Raw genomic sequence first — 17,886 nt, 5'->3', positions numbered from 1 at the left:
GCAAGATGTATAGTAAAGGATATGGTATTAATAAAGCAAGATTGCTATAGCGGCAGTGTCTATCTAAAGAAATAGTTCAGCTAAGCCCTGTGGTGCCATGAACCAAATGAACTAAAACCCTTCTCACCAGTTTTCAGTTTAATACAGGCCTCCCAGCAAAGAAAAAATGCCGCAACTCTTCACCCAGCACAGCCACAGCCACATCCCCCTCCTTGCATCTGGCTGATCAGAGCTAACCCAACAGTTACTCATAGGTTCCACAGGAAGCAACTTTTCCTACAGAAGAAAAATCCAATGGTTTACAAATTTAACAAAGAAGTTGGGGTTTACCCCAACCAGTGGCTGGGGTAAAACGTGAAAACACATTTTCTTAAGTGATAGAAAAAAATCCTCATGCTCCACAAAGCTGATTTGAAAGCTCCACATAGGACAGGCTTTTACAGTTACATTACTCACAGCTGCAGAAGGCCCATGATGGAAGCAATTTAAAGTAGGCACTAAAAGACTATAAATCAGATACTGTTTGACTTTATATTGAACAATGAACATTCTAGTTTCAACTCGATCCAACTGCTAAGAGAGCGTGTGAGTTTTCACATTGTAGCTACACTGAACAGTACTTTGTAATGATGTTGATAGTAGAGGCCTTACCTATTTTCTTAAAAATGTGTTCTTAAAGTATTACTTAAGAGTTCATATGAAAAAAAATAGAGTATAAAAATGGATTCAGTTGGAAAGTTTATAATCCTTTATAACAGCAACAACACCCATCATATGCCAAATTCACCACGTAAACACACAAATCAAAATGACCTGTACAACTCATACAAGTTGGAAACATTTTGACAGATGTAAAGTCTGACTTTCCAGATAAATCTATTTGCTATGAGCTTGCACACTTTAAAATGGCATTTGCTTTTTTTTGACAGAGGTTTACGTGAGTATCAAAATATAGGGGAAAAAAAAAAACACACCTCCAAAAAAGAAAAAAGGAAAGAAAAAAAGAACATTTTCCCAAAGATAGCTGCAAAGATACAATGGCATGGTATCATCATGACATTTAATTTGGTTAGCCCAAAAATAGCAGGGTAGTCAGAGGTATATATGGGTGATTAGTTGAGGTGAATTGTACATGTCTAAGAAGAGATCTGTTAACAAGCCCAACATTTAGGAACATAACACACACACACACACTCAGGTAAAACTCTTCAGCTATCCAGCAAGCCTCCTAAATACAACTAGCCTGAAATTTCCTGTCACAGCAAACTATGAGCCTGACATGTCAGCCTGGATTCCCCCTCAGAATCGTGCTCAGTTGCAGCGCCCAACTCGACCACCAGACATCAATCAGTTCTTACTCCAGCAACGTTTCTGAGATAAATCTATGCAAGAGCAGCCTCTAGTGGCCTGTCCAAAAATCATCAAATACCAAGTACAGCTGATTATATAAGTCATCACCCAAGCACAGCACAGCCCATGTCAGTGTCCTGCAACAGAAACACATGAGAAAGACTTGCATGCAAGGGAACAGACAGGATTTTTCATCAATTTTTGCTTTTAAAAATCTGTTCTAAGACACACTGCTTTCTCCTGACACAGTACAACTAAATCACCACAGGCAAAAGAACATGCACCCCATGGTACCCTCAGTCTTCTTTCTCCACTGGAATCCTGCGAATCGATGAATTAGGTGTGTGTGCAAAAAGACCCCAGCATTTCAGCCTTGTTGTTACTTCAGTTGTGATAGTTAATCCCTTCCCTTTAGAGAAACAGATGAGGCTGCAGGGAAAAGAAACAAATCTAGATTTTTGTGTTGGAATGGAGTCTGTTTAAGGGTTTCATGATTAAATAAGGTTCCAACAAAAATGTTTCCCTGCTTTGCCCCCTTCCTCTATGCACTGTTCCCTTCTTCCATTGCCTCATTCCAGTTGACTGTCCTTAATCATATTCCTGAGTAGAGCACTGATGAAACCCTTATCAGCTCCCTCTATTACACTTACTTTTGCTCTCAGCTGTTACAATTTCATGCTCCAAGTATTTCTGAAAAAATATGTATTTTATCTCTCAGCATTAGAGAGGTAGGGAATCATCGGACACTAAACTGAGTACCAGCAGGTGTGCAGCACAGAGAAGAATTTAGATGAGTGGTGGGTTGCAAGGTGGCTTAAGTGAGAAAAATGACAGGCAAGTGGTTGTAATTTGCTCCTGAGACAGAAGGGACAAGCAGAATAAACACAGCTTGGAAGAACACCACAGGAAAAATGCTTTCAGAAAATAGATGAACATAGACAAGACACATGAGGTTGAGTCAACAGCAGGACATTTTTAAGATAAAGAGGAGACAAAAATAGCAAAAGCATCTGCACAGACCTTTGTCTAAGGAACTGATACAGTTTTAAAACTCAGAGTCTGTAAATACGGATCGAGCATCCAACAAATTGGCCAAGAACCACCTGTGGTTAACCCACTCCAATCCCAGCTCCGGTTCTGAAGATCCTTCAGTTGCTAGAGGACTGGGACAGCAGTGCTGCACTGCACCTGCCCCCATGGCAAGGGCCCACGTGGGAAAGGGCTACTCCCAGGAGAGACATACTGCAGATGGGGCAAGAGACAACTCTGAGGACCAGGCTGGATACCAGGTAAGGCTGAGGACCAGAGGATAACAGGTAAGGCTGATCTTAAGCCTTGGTCTCAAAGGAAACTACAGCTCTCTATTCCACATGGCTGTGTGGTTTCATGATTTCGGGTAGGCCCTTGAAATCATGCAAAACAAGGGCAAAAACAGTCACTTCTCTCTCATGAACTGCTCTAAGTTCCCAACTTAGCAGCATTGGTACACACTTCACTGACTTGCTTTTGAGTATTTAGACCAATGTATACAGTCTCATTTCTCTTCTCTTTACCCACTCAGCTTCAGAGATACTATCAGTATCTTTTGACTGGTGCCTATAGCTCTTCTCCATTATCCCCCACGTTATCATGTGTCCTGAAAACAGACCAACGTTGAAGCCAAGGGCTTCTTTAAAAATAAGCATTACTGACTGAAGTGCAGCAAGGCTGGCTCTCTTCCTATCAACCACACTGACGTCTTTTCTGCTCTAAAAGGCTCATGCTGTGACGGGGTAGCTGAGGGAATGTGGCCAATGCTGTAAATCAGAACTAAAGTGACCAGGCATCATTATCCAACTCTGCCTGTACCACATACATTGATTTCCTTTCCATGATACCTGTCAGCCTCTTTATATAGTAATTTTACCCCCTTGGTAAAAAAATCAGAATGGCTCAGGTGAATTTTTGCAGGTAAGAGAGATAATCTTTAAATGAAAACCTCTGCTTAACATACTCCCTTTTAATGTGTGAAATTCACTAAAAATAGTATTTTAAAAAGGAAAAAAATGTAATATTTAAGCAGAAGAGCAAGTGTAAATACTTCGGGGTAAATTTCTGCTTTTGAAAGAGGCATTTGAAGAAAAACAACAATTCTGAGCACTCATTTAGGCTTAACTGCAGATGGCTGAAGTAGGCCATGCTTTCCTTGAGGGACTGTTKAGGATAAATAGGTCAGCAAAGGCAGAAGTGCTCTGTGCTGGTTAAGGTTAAGTAACTATGAGCAACAGAAAGCCTATGAGATATTCGTTTTAGAATTAGGAGGTCAGACTGCAAAAAAAAAATCACATTTTTCCAGCTATTGGGATATACGGTATTTGAAAAAAAATTTGCCGTATTCTTCAGGATTCTTTAATGCCAGAGGATCCATACAACCTTATCTGGGATGCTGTGTACTGTGCTTTAAAAATGTTAGCTCCTACTGAAATAGGTACCGAGAAGATTGACCTGGGAGAACAAGGGAATAAAAAAAGCCTTCTGAGACCATCTATTCGTCTCATTTAAACAGGGAGGTCACTACTAATGCACATACCAAGCATTAGAAAGCATACTGGTGTACAAGTTATCCAGACATACTAAATGGCAGAAGGTCTATTCAAGCTAAACAACAAGTAGACATAAGATGAATTCTGACATGACATTGCTTTATCATTCAGTGCGACACTCACGTAACACATCCTGCATTTTTTTTTTTTTCCTCCAAAGCCTGTTCTCTGGTCAATATCAGTATTTATATCACTGTTCTTTAGGCAAAGTCCWATTAAACGCTTGATTCAAGTTGGTTTTGTGTCTTATTCTCTCTCCTCTGCCCCATCCCTGCTCAAACATACCATCAATGAGGTTAACATTCCATACTCACAAATTTGTGTTTCAGCAATTTTTTTACTTATGCCCCAGAGTCAGGGAACATTTGACACTGTTTAAGATTTGCAGACATCAGAGCACTTGTAAAAAAGGCTGAACTCTAGGTGAAGCTGAGCACTTCAGTAATTGACCATATCCATTTCCAGCACTCTTCATTCCAGGGAAGACTGCCATCTGAAGGCAGTGAATCAGCCTTAGCTTGGCAAGTCTTTTCAGATGCWGAAGATATCATCGTAAAGCTTTATGTACAGGATTTGTAAACTCAGCACTCAGCTTGTTAGCTGAGAAATTGCTCCTCAGAGCAGCAGAGAGGAGAAACCAGCCAGCACCTCATCAACCACTTGGGATTCGAGGGACGCAGGTTTTACTGGACAGTGTGTTACTTGATTYTTGCTTCACACCTCTTTCTCCTTTTCCAGAAAACTAAGTCACCAAAAAAAGACAACTAGGTAAGGAAGGAAAAAAGATAACTAAATGAATAAAAACAGACAAACACAGGAAGTTCCGTCTCCAGGTGARGAGSAACTTCTTTACTGTGAGGGTGACAGAGCAGTGGAACAGGCTGCCCAGGGAGGCTGTGGAGTSTCSTTCTCTGGAGGTCTTCAAAACCCRCCTGGATGCCACCCTGTGCCCCRTGCTCTAGGTGTGCCTGCTTGAGCAGCAAGGTTGGACTAGATGATCTCTAGARGTCCCTTCCAACCTTGAATATTCTGTGATTCTGTGAAACCACATGCAGTTTGTTAAATTTTCTGCATCTTAGACCCCCTGCATGGGGTACACAATTTTAGTAATTCATTTTCACAATTTTACAGTGTTTAATTCACTGTCTCCTTACCAGATTAAAGGTGCCTCTGGACAGTGCATCATTTATAGACTACAGGGACTTCTTAAATCTCTGAAGCACTAAAAGAGCTAGTGGGATTTAAGAAATAGTAAGATTTTGCATATACAGAGATGAACTTTAAAACAAGTCTAAGACACTTATAAGGTGGACATGAAACAAGTATAAGTGATCCAAACACAATAAAAAAGATATATATATACACACATACATTCAAAAAGAAAAATCAATGTGTAGAACTTGGACCCAATTTTGTCAATCTTCRTATCTGACACAAAGGCTTCAGAGTACTAGTTAACTTTCAGATTCCTGCTTTAAAGATAAACYTTTGTCTTCTTTCCTTTTCCTGCTTACAGGAACATGCAGCATTTACAACTGCTTGGCAGCTAAACTCTGAGAAAGGGAGGGCACCCACAGCAAGACACATTTTGCCAGAAGTCCCAGGATGTTCCCATGGATGGATCTCAGGGACTGCCAAAGCAACAGCAGGGTTTGGGCTCCAGATCTTTGGTTTGGATTGGGATCTGACAAAGAAGAAATGAAACACAGCTGACAAACAGCCCTGGAGCTGCAAAACTGTTGCTCGTCATAGGGCTGAGAACTGTCAGGGTGTCTGCTTTTTGGCACATTTCACTCGTTTTGTGGTGACGTCGATCTCTGGTAGTCTATAAGTAAAAGGACTTAGTTCTTAGCTAGTGGAGAACAGCCTTCGTTTGCAGATTAAATGAGCTTACACACAGAGATGTTCTTCCACGCTGGCTCTTCATAAAGGTTTATCAGCTCAAACGCAGCATTACCCAAATATTGCTGCAATTACTGACAGAGGACAGTGCTGAGTCCAAGCTAAGGGGACTGCACAGCCCCGAGSTCCCTCTGTGCTCTCCCATTCTCCTCATTCCAAGGAGATTTTTTCCATCAGCGACATTCCCACAGTCCTGCCTAGCTAAATCCACCTCTCCATACACCTTTGCTCATCCAAGCTAACAGGAATCTTCTTGGATCCGAACACACTGCAAGGGTTAGCAGGGGCATTTTCTTTTTCAGTTTTCCTGGAAACCCCTCTTGTTATCCCAGAGGACAGGGACCAGGTGCAGTAGTAAAGAAGGACTTTAGCTGAAGCTTGGTCTGGAAAGTTCTGCTGTTGTGTCTGCTCCCGGCGGTGAGCACTTGGTGAGATCATCAGCTGTGCTGCTTGGCAGGTTTGCTGCCCCATTTCAGACACCATGGGGTATCACAAACAGCAGCATTTCGTAGAAGGCTCTCAGGAATTTATAAGTCACCAGTATCCTAGAGAAGAGGACCTCTTCCTGGACAGGAAACCTACAGGGAGAGCTTTCTAAACAGCAACTAGCAGAACATGACAAGTTAACCTGGGATACAATAAAGATGAGGTTGTCGGACAGAAATGTGGTACCACACAACTGTACAGGCTGTGAATGTACTGCTCATTTCTGAATACAAGTACTCAAGGCAAGCCCAGCTGGCTATCAAAAGTTGGTCTGAGAAACCTAGACTACTACTCCTTTCTCTTGAGAATAGCTTTCCAATTWAAAAAACTGTACTACAAATGTAAAATTTTAATCTTTTGTGACTACAAGAGTTTCTCTTGCTTGCTTTGTTCAAAAAAGTGAACCTATGATATCAAAGAAATGCTTAAAACCACTTCCTTTTGTTCTCTCATACAGCACAGTGTTATCTGATTGCATTAGAAAGTGCTGATTTACCAGAAATAAGCCCATCTGAGTATTTCAAATATCTTGTCATTTAATTTTTTTAAACCACTGCTGTTATCTATAAACTTTTTTTGACTAAATCCTCAAGTTACACCCCACACTCTATAAATTCATATTCCAAGAATGAATACACACTGTTAATAAAAAACGTTCATGTGACAGATGTGRCAGATGGAAATAAATATAAATTCTTGCCATTGGGGATCGGGGCATGCCTATTTATAGGATAAGGTTGGACTAGATGATCTCTAGAGGCCCCTTCCAACCTTAAATATTCTGTGATTCTGTGATAAGAACAAGGCAAACAAACAAAAAAGCCTTAAGAAGTCATTTCAGAACAAAGTTTTAAATGTTAAAATATTGAAAAAGCTTCAATATTGTCCATCGTTAGTCAATATTATTAGCAAACCATATAATAGAAATATCTAGTGACATTCTTGCAGTCTATTATTCCTATAAACCTACACAAGGGCTTATATACTGAATTTTATATAATATGCCTGTGCTAGTTAAAGATGTCAGTGATGTCTGCAGCCCATTGAGATTATAGGAATATACTCAGCCAGGGGAAAAAAAAAACTAATCTTACAGCATTTTAAAAGTGGTTTTAACATTTCAATTTGAAATTTGAAAAAATCAGATTAAATCCTTAAAATACTGTTATATTCCCTCTAGTTAATATCTTATTATACATATCTAGTTAGCTGCTATCTYCCTAGTTTACAGTTTAGTCTCTCTCTGAAGAACTGGAAAATTAAAGACACACATAAAACTATCCCACAAGAGCAGCCAAACCATAAGAAATGGCTGCTTCTGGCTGAGGAGGCCTAGGATAATTCTTGGAGAGGAAGCAAAACAAAGAAGATTTCCAGCAAATTTTCCCAGAGACTTAACTGAAAAAAAAAAACCAAAAAAAACCCTTCAACCCACCAAACACACACACATGTTCCTGCCAAACCACCCAGAGGCCACCCCTGCACCAGATGCAATTTGCTCTGCTGGGAATTTCTCACATAAGCCCCATCCTATGGAAAAGTTCAATGGACCAGGTTAAAGCGATCTGTCAAGGACTTTTCTAAAGGAGAGGCACATATCAATTTAGTACATAATTACATTCAGTAAGAGCCTTTAAGACAGACACTTTCAGAAAAGGTTTAGCACCAGTTTAGCCAACACAAGTATAAATAAGGAGAAAGTTTCAGCGTTCCCCTCCCTGGGAATCTAAGTGTTGATGAGCACAAACGGGAGAGCACCAAGCAGTACCACGATGCACRTAACCAGTACAGTAAGTCCAACAATATGATTAAGAGAAGCAAAGTTGACTACAGGAAAGACCAGTATTTCTCACATGCACAGCATACACTTGCAGGAGCTTTCAACAATCAGCACCACACAACCCAACGCAGCAAACCAAGAGGATRTCTCTTGGTTTGTACAGTCATTCAGGCATGGAGATGGTCAGAAGGTTTCTAATCCCATCTCCAGCTCCAAGCAGAGCCACCACMAAATTCAGATCCAGTTGTTCAGGGCTTTGTCCAGACAGGTCTTRGAAAACCTCCTTAACCTCTCTGGGAAAACTGTTTCAATGCATAATTAATTGACCAAGGATGTTCAGCAAGTCCAGCAAGGAGCTGGAAGTGATAAAAAGACTCAGCTGAGCCAGGGAAAGGGTACACAAACAGGACAAAGCCTTGCACATAACCATATATGCCCTCACACTGAGTAACAGCTTCAATATCACCCAAGTTTACAGGAGTCTGAATGCTCTGCCAGAGCTGTGCATGTTTTCAATTAAACACAGAGCACTACACTCCAAGGTATAGTCAGGAGAGAGAGCAAGTAAGGGGACAACGTAGATCATGGAACCTGGATCCACACAAATTACATCCAGGAAGCAGCATCTTCTTTCATGCCCAAGGCAACAGAGTACTGCTATAGAGTTCATCTGTGTAACTGTGTTAGGCAGTTCTTGCTCATGGAGTCTCTTATTCACACTGTACCGCTACAAGCTGCAATTTTTAAATTAAATGAATATTGAAAAACCATTTAGCAGATTCTAAATCTAAAGAGTCTCCTTTCTCCTAGATGAGAGCTCACCTTGGGATGCTCGTCAGGTACGTCAGGACGTTCTGGAACTCCTTTTCAGGGATCTCGCTGAAAGCCGGATAATCCGGAAAGGTGATAACAGGGCAGCCATCTCCCCCTCTTCCACCTAAAAAGAAAAAAAACCACCAGGAGACATATTTACAGGTTGCAATTTCACTGCAAATGGAATTACTGAATTTGTCCCATTACCAGTGCAGTGCTTCCCAACATCCTTCCTGCCATTAGGACAGACTACAAGGAGAGGTCAGAACATTAAAAGGATTGGGGCAAGGAGTTTCAAGACAGTCTTCTCAGATTASCTGCAAGAGCTAAAACAAAGCCAAACATCTGCACTGCAGCATGGCTACTACAAAGGTAGCCATCATTACCATCTATATCTTTTCTGGCTTTTCCACTGTTGTAACGAATTCACAAATCCAATGCTTTTAATGCACTTCCCATTCATTTTTAATGCTCTAAAGGGTTTTATTGTTTGTTTGTTTTAAGCCAATGCTGATCTTCCAGGACTTGGGCAAACATATCTYGATGCAGTTCAACAACAACAACTTAACTCTCAGGCAAATATCACAGCTTTGCAAGCCTAATCCTTCTGACACATCCAAGCACTGCAATAGCAGAGTTAATTTTAGCTGTATAAATATTCCTAACACAAATGTAAATTAAGTCCAAACTCTCAGGACCCAAGTATTTTCCTCCCACAGCTTTATTAAAAGCGTTTTTCCAAGCATGGTAACAAATCTCCCTGCTTACGAAACGTTCTGCTCTCTCAATTACCTATTTTTAGCTACAATTAGGCTTTATTTGCAGTATCCCCCTTGGTTAGTTGCTTTGTTCCACTCAACTTTTATAAACAGAACGTGTGAAACGAAAGCAAAGAACAAGGCCCCTGCGGGACCCACTGCGGCCGCGGAGCCCCGGCTGGCGCCTGTCGGGAAGCTCCCAGCCCGTGAGCRCTTGGCAAGGGCCCCCGGAGCCACCCGGCCTTGCCAGAGCCCATTAGTCCGAGCTTTCCCATCCAACGTTATCGTGGCTGCAGACAACTCTAYTCTGTCCTAAGCTGTCGGGGTGCTTGGTTCTTTACTCGTTATGTTGGCCTAATATTTACCTGACAGGACACTTAAACACACATGGAGCTTTAAATGCTGCTCAAGTGCTTCCCCTTGGCAGGGGCTCAGGGCTGAAAACAGTTCAAGGCCAAGTGATCTGAAGGATCATGTATAATAGTATTCTCATGTCCCTATTATATACACTATATATATAAATCCTACAGAATTACAGGATTAATATTGATGATCTAAAGAAAACCCTTTCTGTATTGAAGCTTTAAATACACTAACACAGGCCACTAGTGGAGCAGTTGCTACTTGTAAAYGCGTATTTGTTACCACAAGCTACAAAAAGGCCCTGGAGCATATAAACAACATATATAAAAATCCTAATTTCAACTGCATTTTGACTTAATAATGGTAAAGGCAATAGGCAGGCTCACTGTTTAGCATCCTCTAYGTTTTTAAGTGTCCTGTACGCTGAACTGCGCAGGCCTGGGGCAGCAGGGAATGAGGCACCTTGTCCCCTATTGAGATGTTTGCCCCTCTCTGTAAAAGCAGCACTACACAGCTCATCCCCCAGTTAGCTGGGGGCAAATGGGATCTCTGTCCTTCTCCTGCAACTGAATCAAGCCAGCAGGTAGAAAGTGGGGGGAAGGTAAAAGAGAAGTTATGGACTGGACTSGTTTGTGTGTGTGTTGTTGTTGCTACTGCTGTTTAAGTGAAAGGAGGAAAAAACACCCTCACAAATGAGGAGAGGGGCAAATATTACCTTATTTTACTTTTAAGGTAAAAATTAAGCATCGTATGACAATCAAACCACATATTAAATATTAAGTATCCAGCATTTTAGAAGTATATGCAACCAATTACAGAAAAGACAGAAGGACACCCTGTCCTGATCTCCAAGTCCTACCATACATGAAAATAAATCAATTTGCACAGAATAATTTTGATAAACCACTGGAATTTCAGTGACCACCAAAACATATATTTGAAATATTTATATATATTATATATATGAATTGCAATATTTTAAATAAACTTAGGCCTTTTTGTAAGGTGACTATATCTAGTCACCCCAGAACCACAGCAGCTGGGCAATCATCTTCTTCCCTCCCTCCTCATGAACAGTCCTGAAATTTTAATCACAGTTTTGGAACAGGTTCAACTTCTTTGCTGGCCAAGTTGAGCTCACAATGACACATATGAGCCTACACTCTATTTCTAGCCTTAAACAGTGTTGCATTGATTTCTCTAGCTGGAACTTAGCAGTTTTGTGTGTTTCTAAGACAGCCAATTATCTGAGTTCTTCTTTCCTTTAATCTGTTGGCTGCAAACAAAATCTAAAAGGATATTAAAAAGCCATTTTATTGCTACACAGACATTACGATGACTATACAATGGGAGATGATAAAAACTGTTTAAAATCATCTCTTAGAAATAATAAGCCAATGCCATTTGGAGTGCTAGCTTTTTTGTTTACACTGCAAATAGCAAAGGACAAAGCACCACTTCTTAAGCAAGCATTTAAAAAAATCAAGTTATAAACATTTTGTATGGAGGGATTACTAAGAATTACTTAAGACATGTCTCATAGCACCTAATTGTAAAGAGCACTGCCCAAAAGAGAGGTTTATTGTCTTTCAGCCTAAAAATGGATACAGTACGGAAGCCAAGAGAACTGCAATTTCTATTAGTAACAACAACAAAAAGATGAAAAATTAAGTAATAAAACACACACTAAGTGAAGTGCATCCACTTCTTAATTCTATTTCCATAAGACTTTATTGCAAAAATTAACAACTCATTTACAACCAACTTTGTCAACTTATATAATGTAATATTTATCAAAATGACTACAAAATATCTAAGTAAGTAAAAGGGAAGTTCTTCAGTGTGCGAGTTGCTACAGTTCCAGTAAACTTCCAGCTAGGTGGAGCTGCACGCTAAAGAGAACTTGATTTTTTGGACTATGGGCAGTTTTTCTCTCAGCTCTGAATTTTGGGAAAATGCACATTTTAAAAATCTGTTGAATGTCATTAGCTCCACAGGTTAGGTAGCAAAATGACTTGATTCTGCTTATGAAATAACCACACACAGAAGCGCGTGCCATTTCCCACAACTCACATATAGGCGCGCATATATATGTATACACACACACACATATGGAATAGGAAAGTGAGCTTTTCAAACTAGCTGGACTACTGCGGGGTAAGAATATCGATATCTATATTAGCATTTATTTAGCAATTTATTTTTTTGTTTTAAATTCTGCTCTAACTTTTCCTACCACAATTTACTAAGAAAAAGTTTGGCCCAACACCTTACTCATTTATAAACCAGGAAAATCAGAACATTATTTTTGACAGATCTGAATTAAGAGGCATATGAACGAATGCCTTTTAAAATAAAAACAATCTCAATTGAAAAACACTTATTCCTCTTTAACCTTAAAATTACACTGACAGGGAAAATTAAAGATGAAAACTACAAATCGGCATATTTTAAAAACACACACAGTGTAGAAAGATTTAAATTCTTTCTTTGATATGAGAAAAACGTTTACTTATATTAATTYACAAGCTGCTTTGCACCGAGGTTGATCAACAGTAACCATACCGGGTTACAGAGCAGATTTCCAGTACATTCCAATACAAGGGTCATTATTGCACTGAGATTTTCTTAGCCACAGATTTTCATTTTTTTTTTTAAACCTTCTGTCTCCTCCTGTCCCCATCACCACTGGCAGTGAACTCAGTACGCTGAATATAAAACAACAGTTCAGCTCAAGTCTACACCTGCCTAAGCTAGAAACCAGTAAGCCAACACATATACATTTAGTGTGTTAACTGGGGAATAAAGAAAAAGATCAGGATTGCTCTATATGGCACAGAATTGGGCAAAAAATTCTCAAACCCAACTTGAACCTCCAGGAAACCTCAACTGTCCAAAGGGAGTAGCTTAGCCTGGCAGACTTGTTCTGATCATCTGGACAGAATAAATGACCCTACAAGAGAACTAAAACCTAGAGAGGGAGGCAAAGCAAAACATTTAGAATTATAATCTAAAGGGTCAAGAGTATTAAGGATTTTTAAAGTCAGTAGTTTTAGGACTGTAAGAAGAAYGAGCATGAATCAAATAATCAAAAACACAACAAGTGTAAGGAACTATGAAGAACAGCTCACTTGTATTTCCTTTAATAGAAAGGCTTTGTTGCCTGTTGTGCGCTGCATTCAAAGTAAGCCAAAATAAATATCTTCGGATTCATAGTGGCCAAATATCCTTTATAAATTATATAGCTTGTACTAGTCAAGGAATGCACAACAAAGCTACATAGCTGCCTGCAGACTCCAACTACATTTACTTCAACCTGCACATAACACTTAGAGCTGGTTGGAAAGCAGGGTTTGAAATTTGCTGGTCAAGGACAGAGATGAGGAAATACTTAGGAAAGAAAATACTAGATGCGAATTAAGCAAGCTGTATAAAAGGTGCACATTTTCCAGACAGATGGTCTTTGAAAGGATTAAAAACACAAGAAAATCCTGAACCCACACATGCAGAAAACTCTGCAGTGCAGAAGGAAAATAGATGGTTGCACAAATAGCAACTAGAGAAAGAAAAGCAAGACAGATAAACCAGCGAGGCACACAGAGAAGACCATCTGTTTTGATAACTCTAAGGGTATATCCAATATATCCTAACAGCAGCAACAAAATTTTATTTATTTACTATTACGAACATTAAGACCACGTGCATCASAGTGAAAAAAACAGCAAAGAAAGTCAATTAGTGGGTCAGAGATAAAAACATTAACTTTGGGGTTTAGAAACTTGTAATCAGAAACCCTGCCTAGAGTTTGCCCATGCATTCAATTTGTGTACGCTCACACCTAAGAGCAACAGCTACAGCTGTCAGCATCTGCAGGAGAAGCTAGCAAGCTCAGGACCGTACACTCAGGCATACTTATTGAAAAAGCAGAGCACTATGATAAGTATCTTCTTTCATTTCAAGTCTGTCTGTTACAATCTCACAGGATGAGTAGTGAGGTACTAAATACCTGCAGAGGAAGAGATAGAGAATCAAGTGAACCTCAACTAGACCAAAACACAGACGCAGCAGCTCGGAAAGAACTCTCATCTTGAGCCAGAGAAGATGACTAGCTTTCACTCACTGTTCAAGCAAGCATCCCACAAGACTTAGACACTTCCTATTAGAGAAAGTACTGTATTTCTAAATACATGCAGTATTTTTAATAAAAAAGAGTCTTCTGAAGACAATAATGATTCAGCACACCTTCAAAGAAACTACCTACTAAAAGTATTGGCAATCTCCAATTTTCATTGTAATTTTTTTTTTATATTCTAATAGTCTATTTCCAAGGTAATATACAAATGAGCTAGAGTATCCTTCTTGCACACAAATCACCTTTTAAGGAGCATAACCTGCCAAGTCACTTTCAAGTATAACAGCAAGAGCATATAAATCCTATATAAATTGAGTTTCAATAGACTGTGTTACTTTTTTCCACAGAACCAATAGCAAATCTATTTAGGACAGCATGAAAAAGAAGTTAACCTTTAGTATTCTGTGGGAGACCATTAGAATTAAAAAGAGTCACAAAGTCACCCTAGAATAAGTTCATTCTCCATTCTATTTATTAGAGTCCACAAAAATGCAGCTGTCCTGCTATTTCAGGCCAGCAGACCAGGCTTACAATAGATGCAAGGGTTAAATATTAAGTGCACAGGGCAGAATGAGCAATGGTTGCCCTTGCTAAGCTCTGCTGCACCATGGATGTAATGAGGACTGAGTGTGCTTGTGGCTGTGTGAACTCAGGGSTCTCAGGGTAAAGAAGCTCCAGCTGGACTTGGTGAGATCCTGCCCATCCACTACAATTTTCCTCCTGCCTCCGCAGGACAAAAAAAAAAGTAAAAATCCTGCTTACAGTTGCCTAACAAAGCTGATTCTTGTATAACTCCATCACGTGTAACACAAGCGACTTTTTGCCCCCGGATACGGGGGAAGAACCTAGAAAGTCAAAAGAACAAATTGCCAGAAAAGAACAGTGGCTGAAACACCTTTTCACTTCTCATCATTCAGCTGTCTCAAATGGAGCATGAACATCCAGCTTCATAAACCAAAAAAAGTTTTATTTCTAATTGCTGCCAGCACCCAGTAGAGAAAACAGTCCCTACCACAATCCTGCATTTGGTTTAATTTATGTGACAGGAATAAGTCAGAATTAATGATCAACTGTGAGTACAATGAGACTTAATGAACTGSCTCCCAGCAGGGCAGTATGTTGTTTCACTCCCCTGTGGTCTTGACCTCATGCAGGGAAATATTTAAAGGAACAGGGAATAGAATAGGYTCATAAAGCCCGACTTTAGCCTAAAACAGGTACATCTCCTTTATAATGRAGGGGGCAGGAGAGCACTGCCAAGCTACTGACATTACCCTTCGCTGTATATTGGAGGGAGCACTTTGCCCCCAGCTCAGGCTGTGCAGCAGAAGCTCAATAGGCCTCTCGAGTTGGACCTACCTGCCCCTCTGCAAAGCTCTCCCAGGTGCCCTGCTGGAGCCAAGGGRCCGAGCAGCTGGGCTCAGTCACTGCATTACTTTGGATGGACCGAGTGCAGTAGCTGGAGGACTCAAAACCAGAGCAGCAGCCAGGCTACTGCCCATTCCACACTGCATCAGTTAGCTGGGCTCCAAATCGGTGTTGGGGCTCAGCTGAGAGCACTGGGAAGCACAATATGAAAACCACAGCTCCTTACACTGACTACATTACACAATATTTCTGTGCTAGGATCCTCAGGCCTTCTTTATTTATTTCCCTCCCCACTACTATTCTATCTGTTATTCCCTCCCATTACCCTAAACACTGGAAACGTAATCAAAATTTTAAGTTTCCAATACATTTCTTTCTGTAGATCACTAAATACCAAGTCTTAGCATTCTGTATTTTCAATTAAAGAATAGATTTCTTTCACAGTTTCTGAGGCCTTATACATGAGTCTACAATGTCCTTATACACCTGACACAATGTCCAACCAACACTCAAGCAAAGACTGTAGGAGGCAACACTGTCCTACCTGACAGGTAAGCAAACTGCTTCTTTAACTGGTCCTCAATATCTGCAGCATAGAGGGGAACGATGTCTTGATGCATGATTTCATCTGTGGAAAAAAAAAATAATTCATTGCAAAGTCACTTGATGTAAAATTTCACAGCAGATGTACAAAAGATCCATCCCAGAACAAACATCCAGAACACTGTTCACATTTCCAAAAGTACTCAAGTGTTTGGAGGCTTTTGAGTGCTTTCCAACAAGTGTTTTTTTTTTTTTTTTTTTTTGGCCAATATGTAAATACATATGGCTAGCATTTGGAAGAAGCATAGATGTCACTGAATCTAGTGCTTTAGAGCTATTACATTTCAGGAACGGAGATAAACGGTGAGCTATACATTTCAAAATCAGTTTTTATTAAAGACACCTCAAATATTAAAAAGAAGCAGGAAATATTCAGCCCGGCAAGCCTTACTGAAGCCATCCCACAGCACACACAGGCAGAGAACGTTTTACAGGCATCACACACTCATCAGTAGATTTTTCTGGAAAGAGCAGGAAAAAAAAGAGTGCATTTTATAGATGGATATTCTTAATTGCTCTGCCCAGTGAGAGCCTTCATACTGAATAAACCTCAGTCTCTCTAGCCCGCCAYGCAGTGCCCAAGCACCACCAGGAGGCAATGTGCTTTAACACAGGTAGCTCCYGCTCCACAGCATATCCTCCTCACATTGCAACCAAGCTGCTACCAGGACAGAAAAGCATTTCTCAGTCTATTTTAACCTTTCTTCTTTATTTCAAGAAAGCTACACAACATTTTTCTTAATTTTCTGCACAGGATTTGGCAGGGCCTGCAGCAGAGTAGCTGCATKCCCCACAGCACATTTCCAGAGGTCAAACAAAACCCTACATTTTGCTGACTACTCTTCTTACCACTATAAAGACTTTTAATAGAGCTGCCTCATTCACTGAGCTATGATTTCACCCTTTCTGAAAAGCAGTGAAAAGAATAATAGAGCAMGTTTATGACTTTGCTTTGAACATCTCTGCGTTTGCCATTATGTAACAGGGTTTTCACAACGTGCATTGAATTGATATTATGATACATCCCTGTCTGACACGCAAAACTGACTGAGCACAGTAAAAGTAAGTAGAAATTTAAATGTAATAGAGGGGAAAAAACGTTATCTGCCTTGAAATACAACCTGGTTGAATACGAATACTACTCTGGCCCTTAAGGAACTGACTTGCTATTAGCAGTATCGCTCAAACGCTAGAACCTGCAGGAAGGCCCATTCATGTTTATGAGCTTTGCTCATGTCCATCGCATTCTGAAAAGTCCAATTATTTGGGAGCAGCCAAAGAAAATTTTCAATTGTTCCTTCCACATAAGCAGCAACTTATACTGGCCAMCAGGAGCTCTCTGTTCCCCATCCGGCGGCCCGTGACAGAGGCAGGCTCACGCTTTGTCACAGGGTCACACACTGACCAGGGCTGTTCTGCTGTGGCCGGTGCCYGGCTGCTCGAGCAGCAGACCCCTGCGCACCCCCCTCTCAAACCCACCACGCTGCACTGCACTCTGAGCTCGCTGGCGCTTTCAGCTGTGTCCCCATCCTACTGCTTGCAGGAGGAAACTCAAAATAGATCTTCCAAAAGTCCAATGCCAGATTGCCAAGTTATTTCCGGAAGGRGAAAACCTTCCACACAAAGGAAAAATAAGATTTTATTGTTAGTGCTAAAACTAAAACCAACTGCTGATAATTTAGGATTAGTTTGTTTGTTTTAATAAAGCTAGCCCTTGATTCTTCAAGCTAATGCCTACAGGTAGACATG

The 17,886-nt window shown here is 40.4% G+C and overlaps 1 protein-coding gene across 2 annotated transcripts in view; it reads right to left on the bottom strand.

Annotated features, from left to right (window-relative positions):
• MCF2L (MCF.2 cell line derived transforming sequence like) overlaps positions 1–17,886 on the bottom strand; it is a 116,053-nt gene that overhangs the window by 40,014 nt on the left and 58,153 nt on the right. For both annotated transcript variants that reach the window (XM_026044291.1, XM_026044292.1), the window contains exons 2-3: positions 16,079–16,162; positions 8,923–9,037 (exon numbers count right to left, since the gene is read on the bottom strand). In XM_026044291.1, the coding sequence (XP_025900076.1) occupies positions 8,923–9,037; positions 16,079–16,162 (199 nt within the window). The remainder of the gene's footprint in view (positions 1–8,922; positions 9,038–16,078; positions 16,163–17,886) is intronic.

Source organism: Nothoprocta perdicaria, unplaced genomic scaffold, assembly GCF_003342845.1.
Source record: "Nothoprocta perdicaria isolate Ctin4 unplaced genomic scaffold, notPer1 scaffold_358, whole genome shotgun sequence".
NCBI lineage: Eukaryota > Metazoa > Chordata > Aves > Tinamiformes > Tinamidae > Nothoprocta > Nothoprocta perdicaria.
The sequence above is the reverse complement of the archived record's forward strand: the minus strand, read 5'-3'. Positions and strand labels throughout refer to the sequence as shown.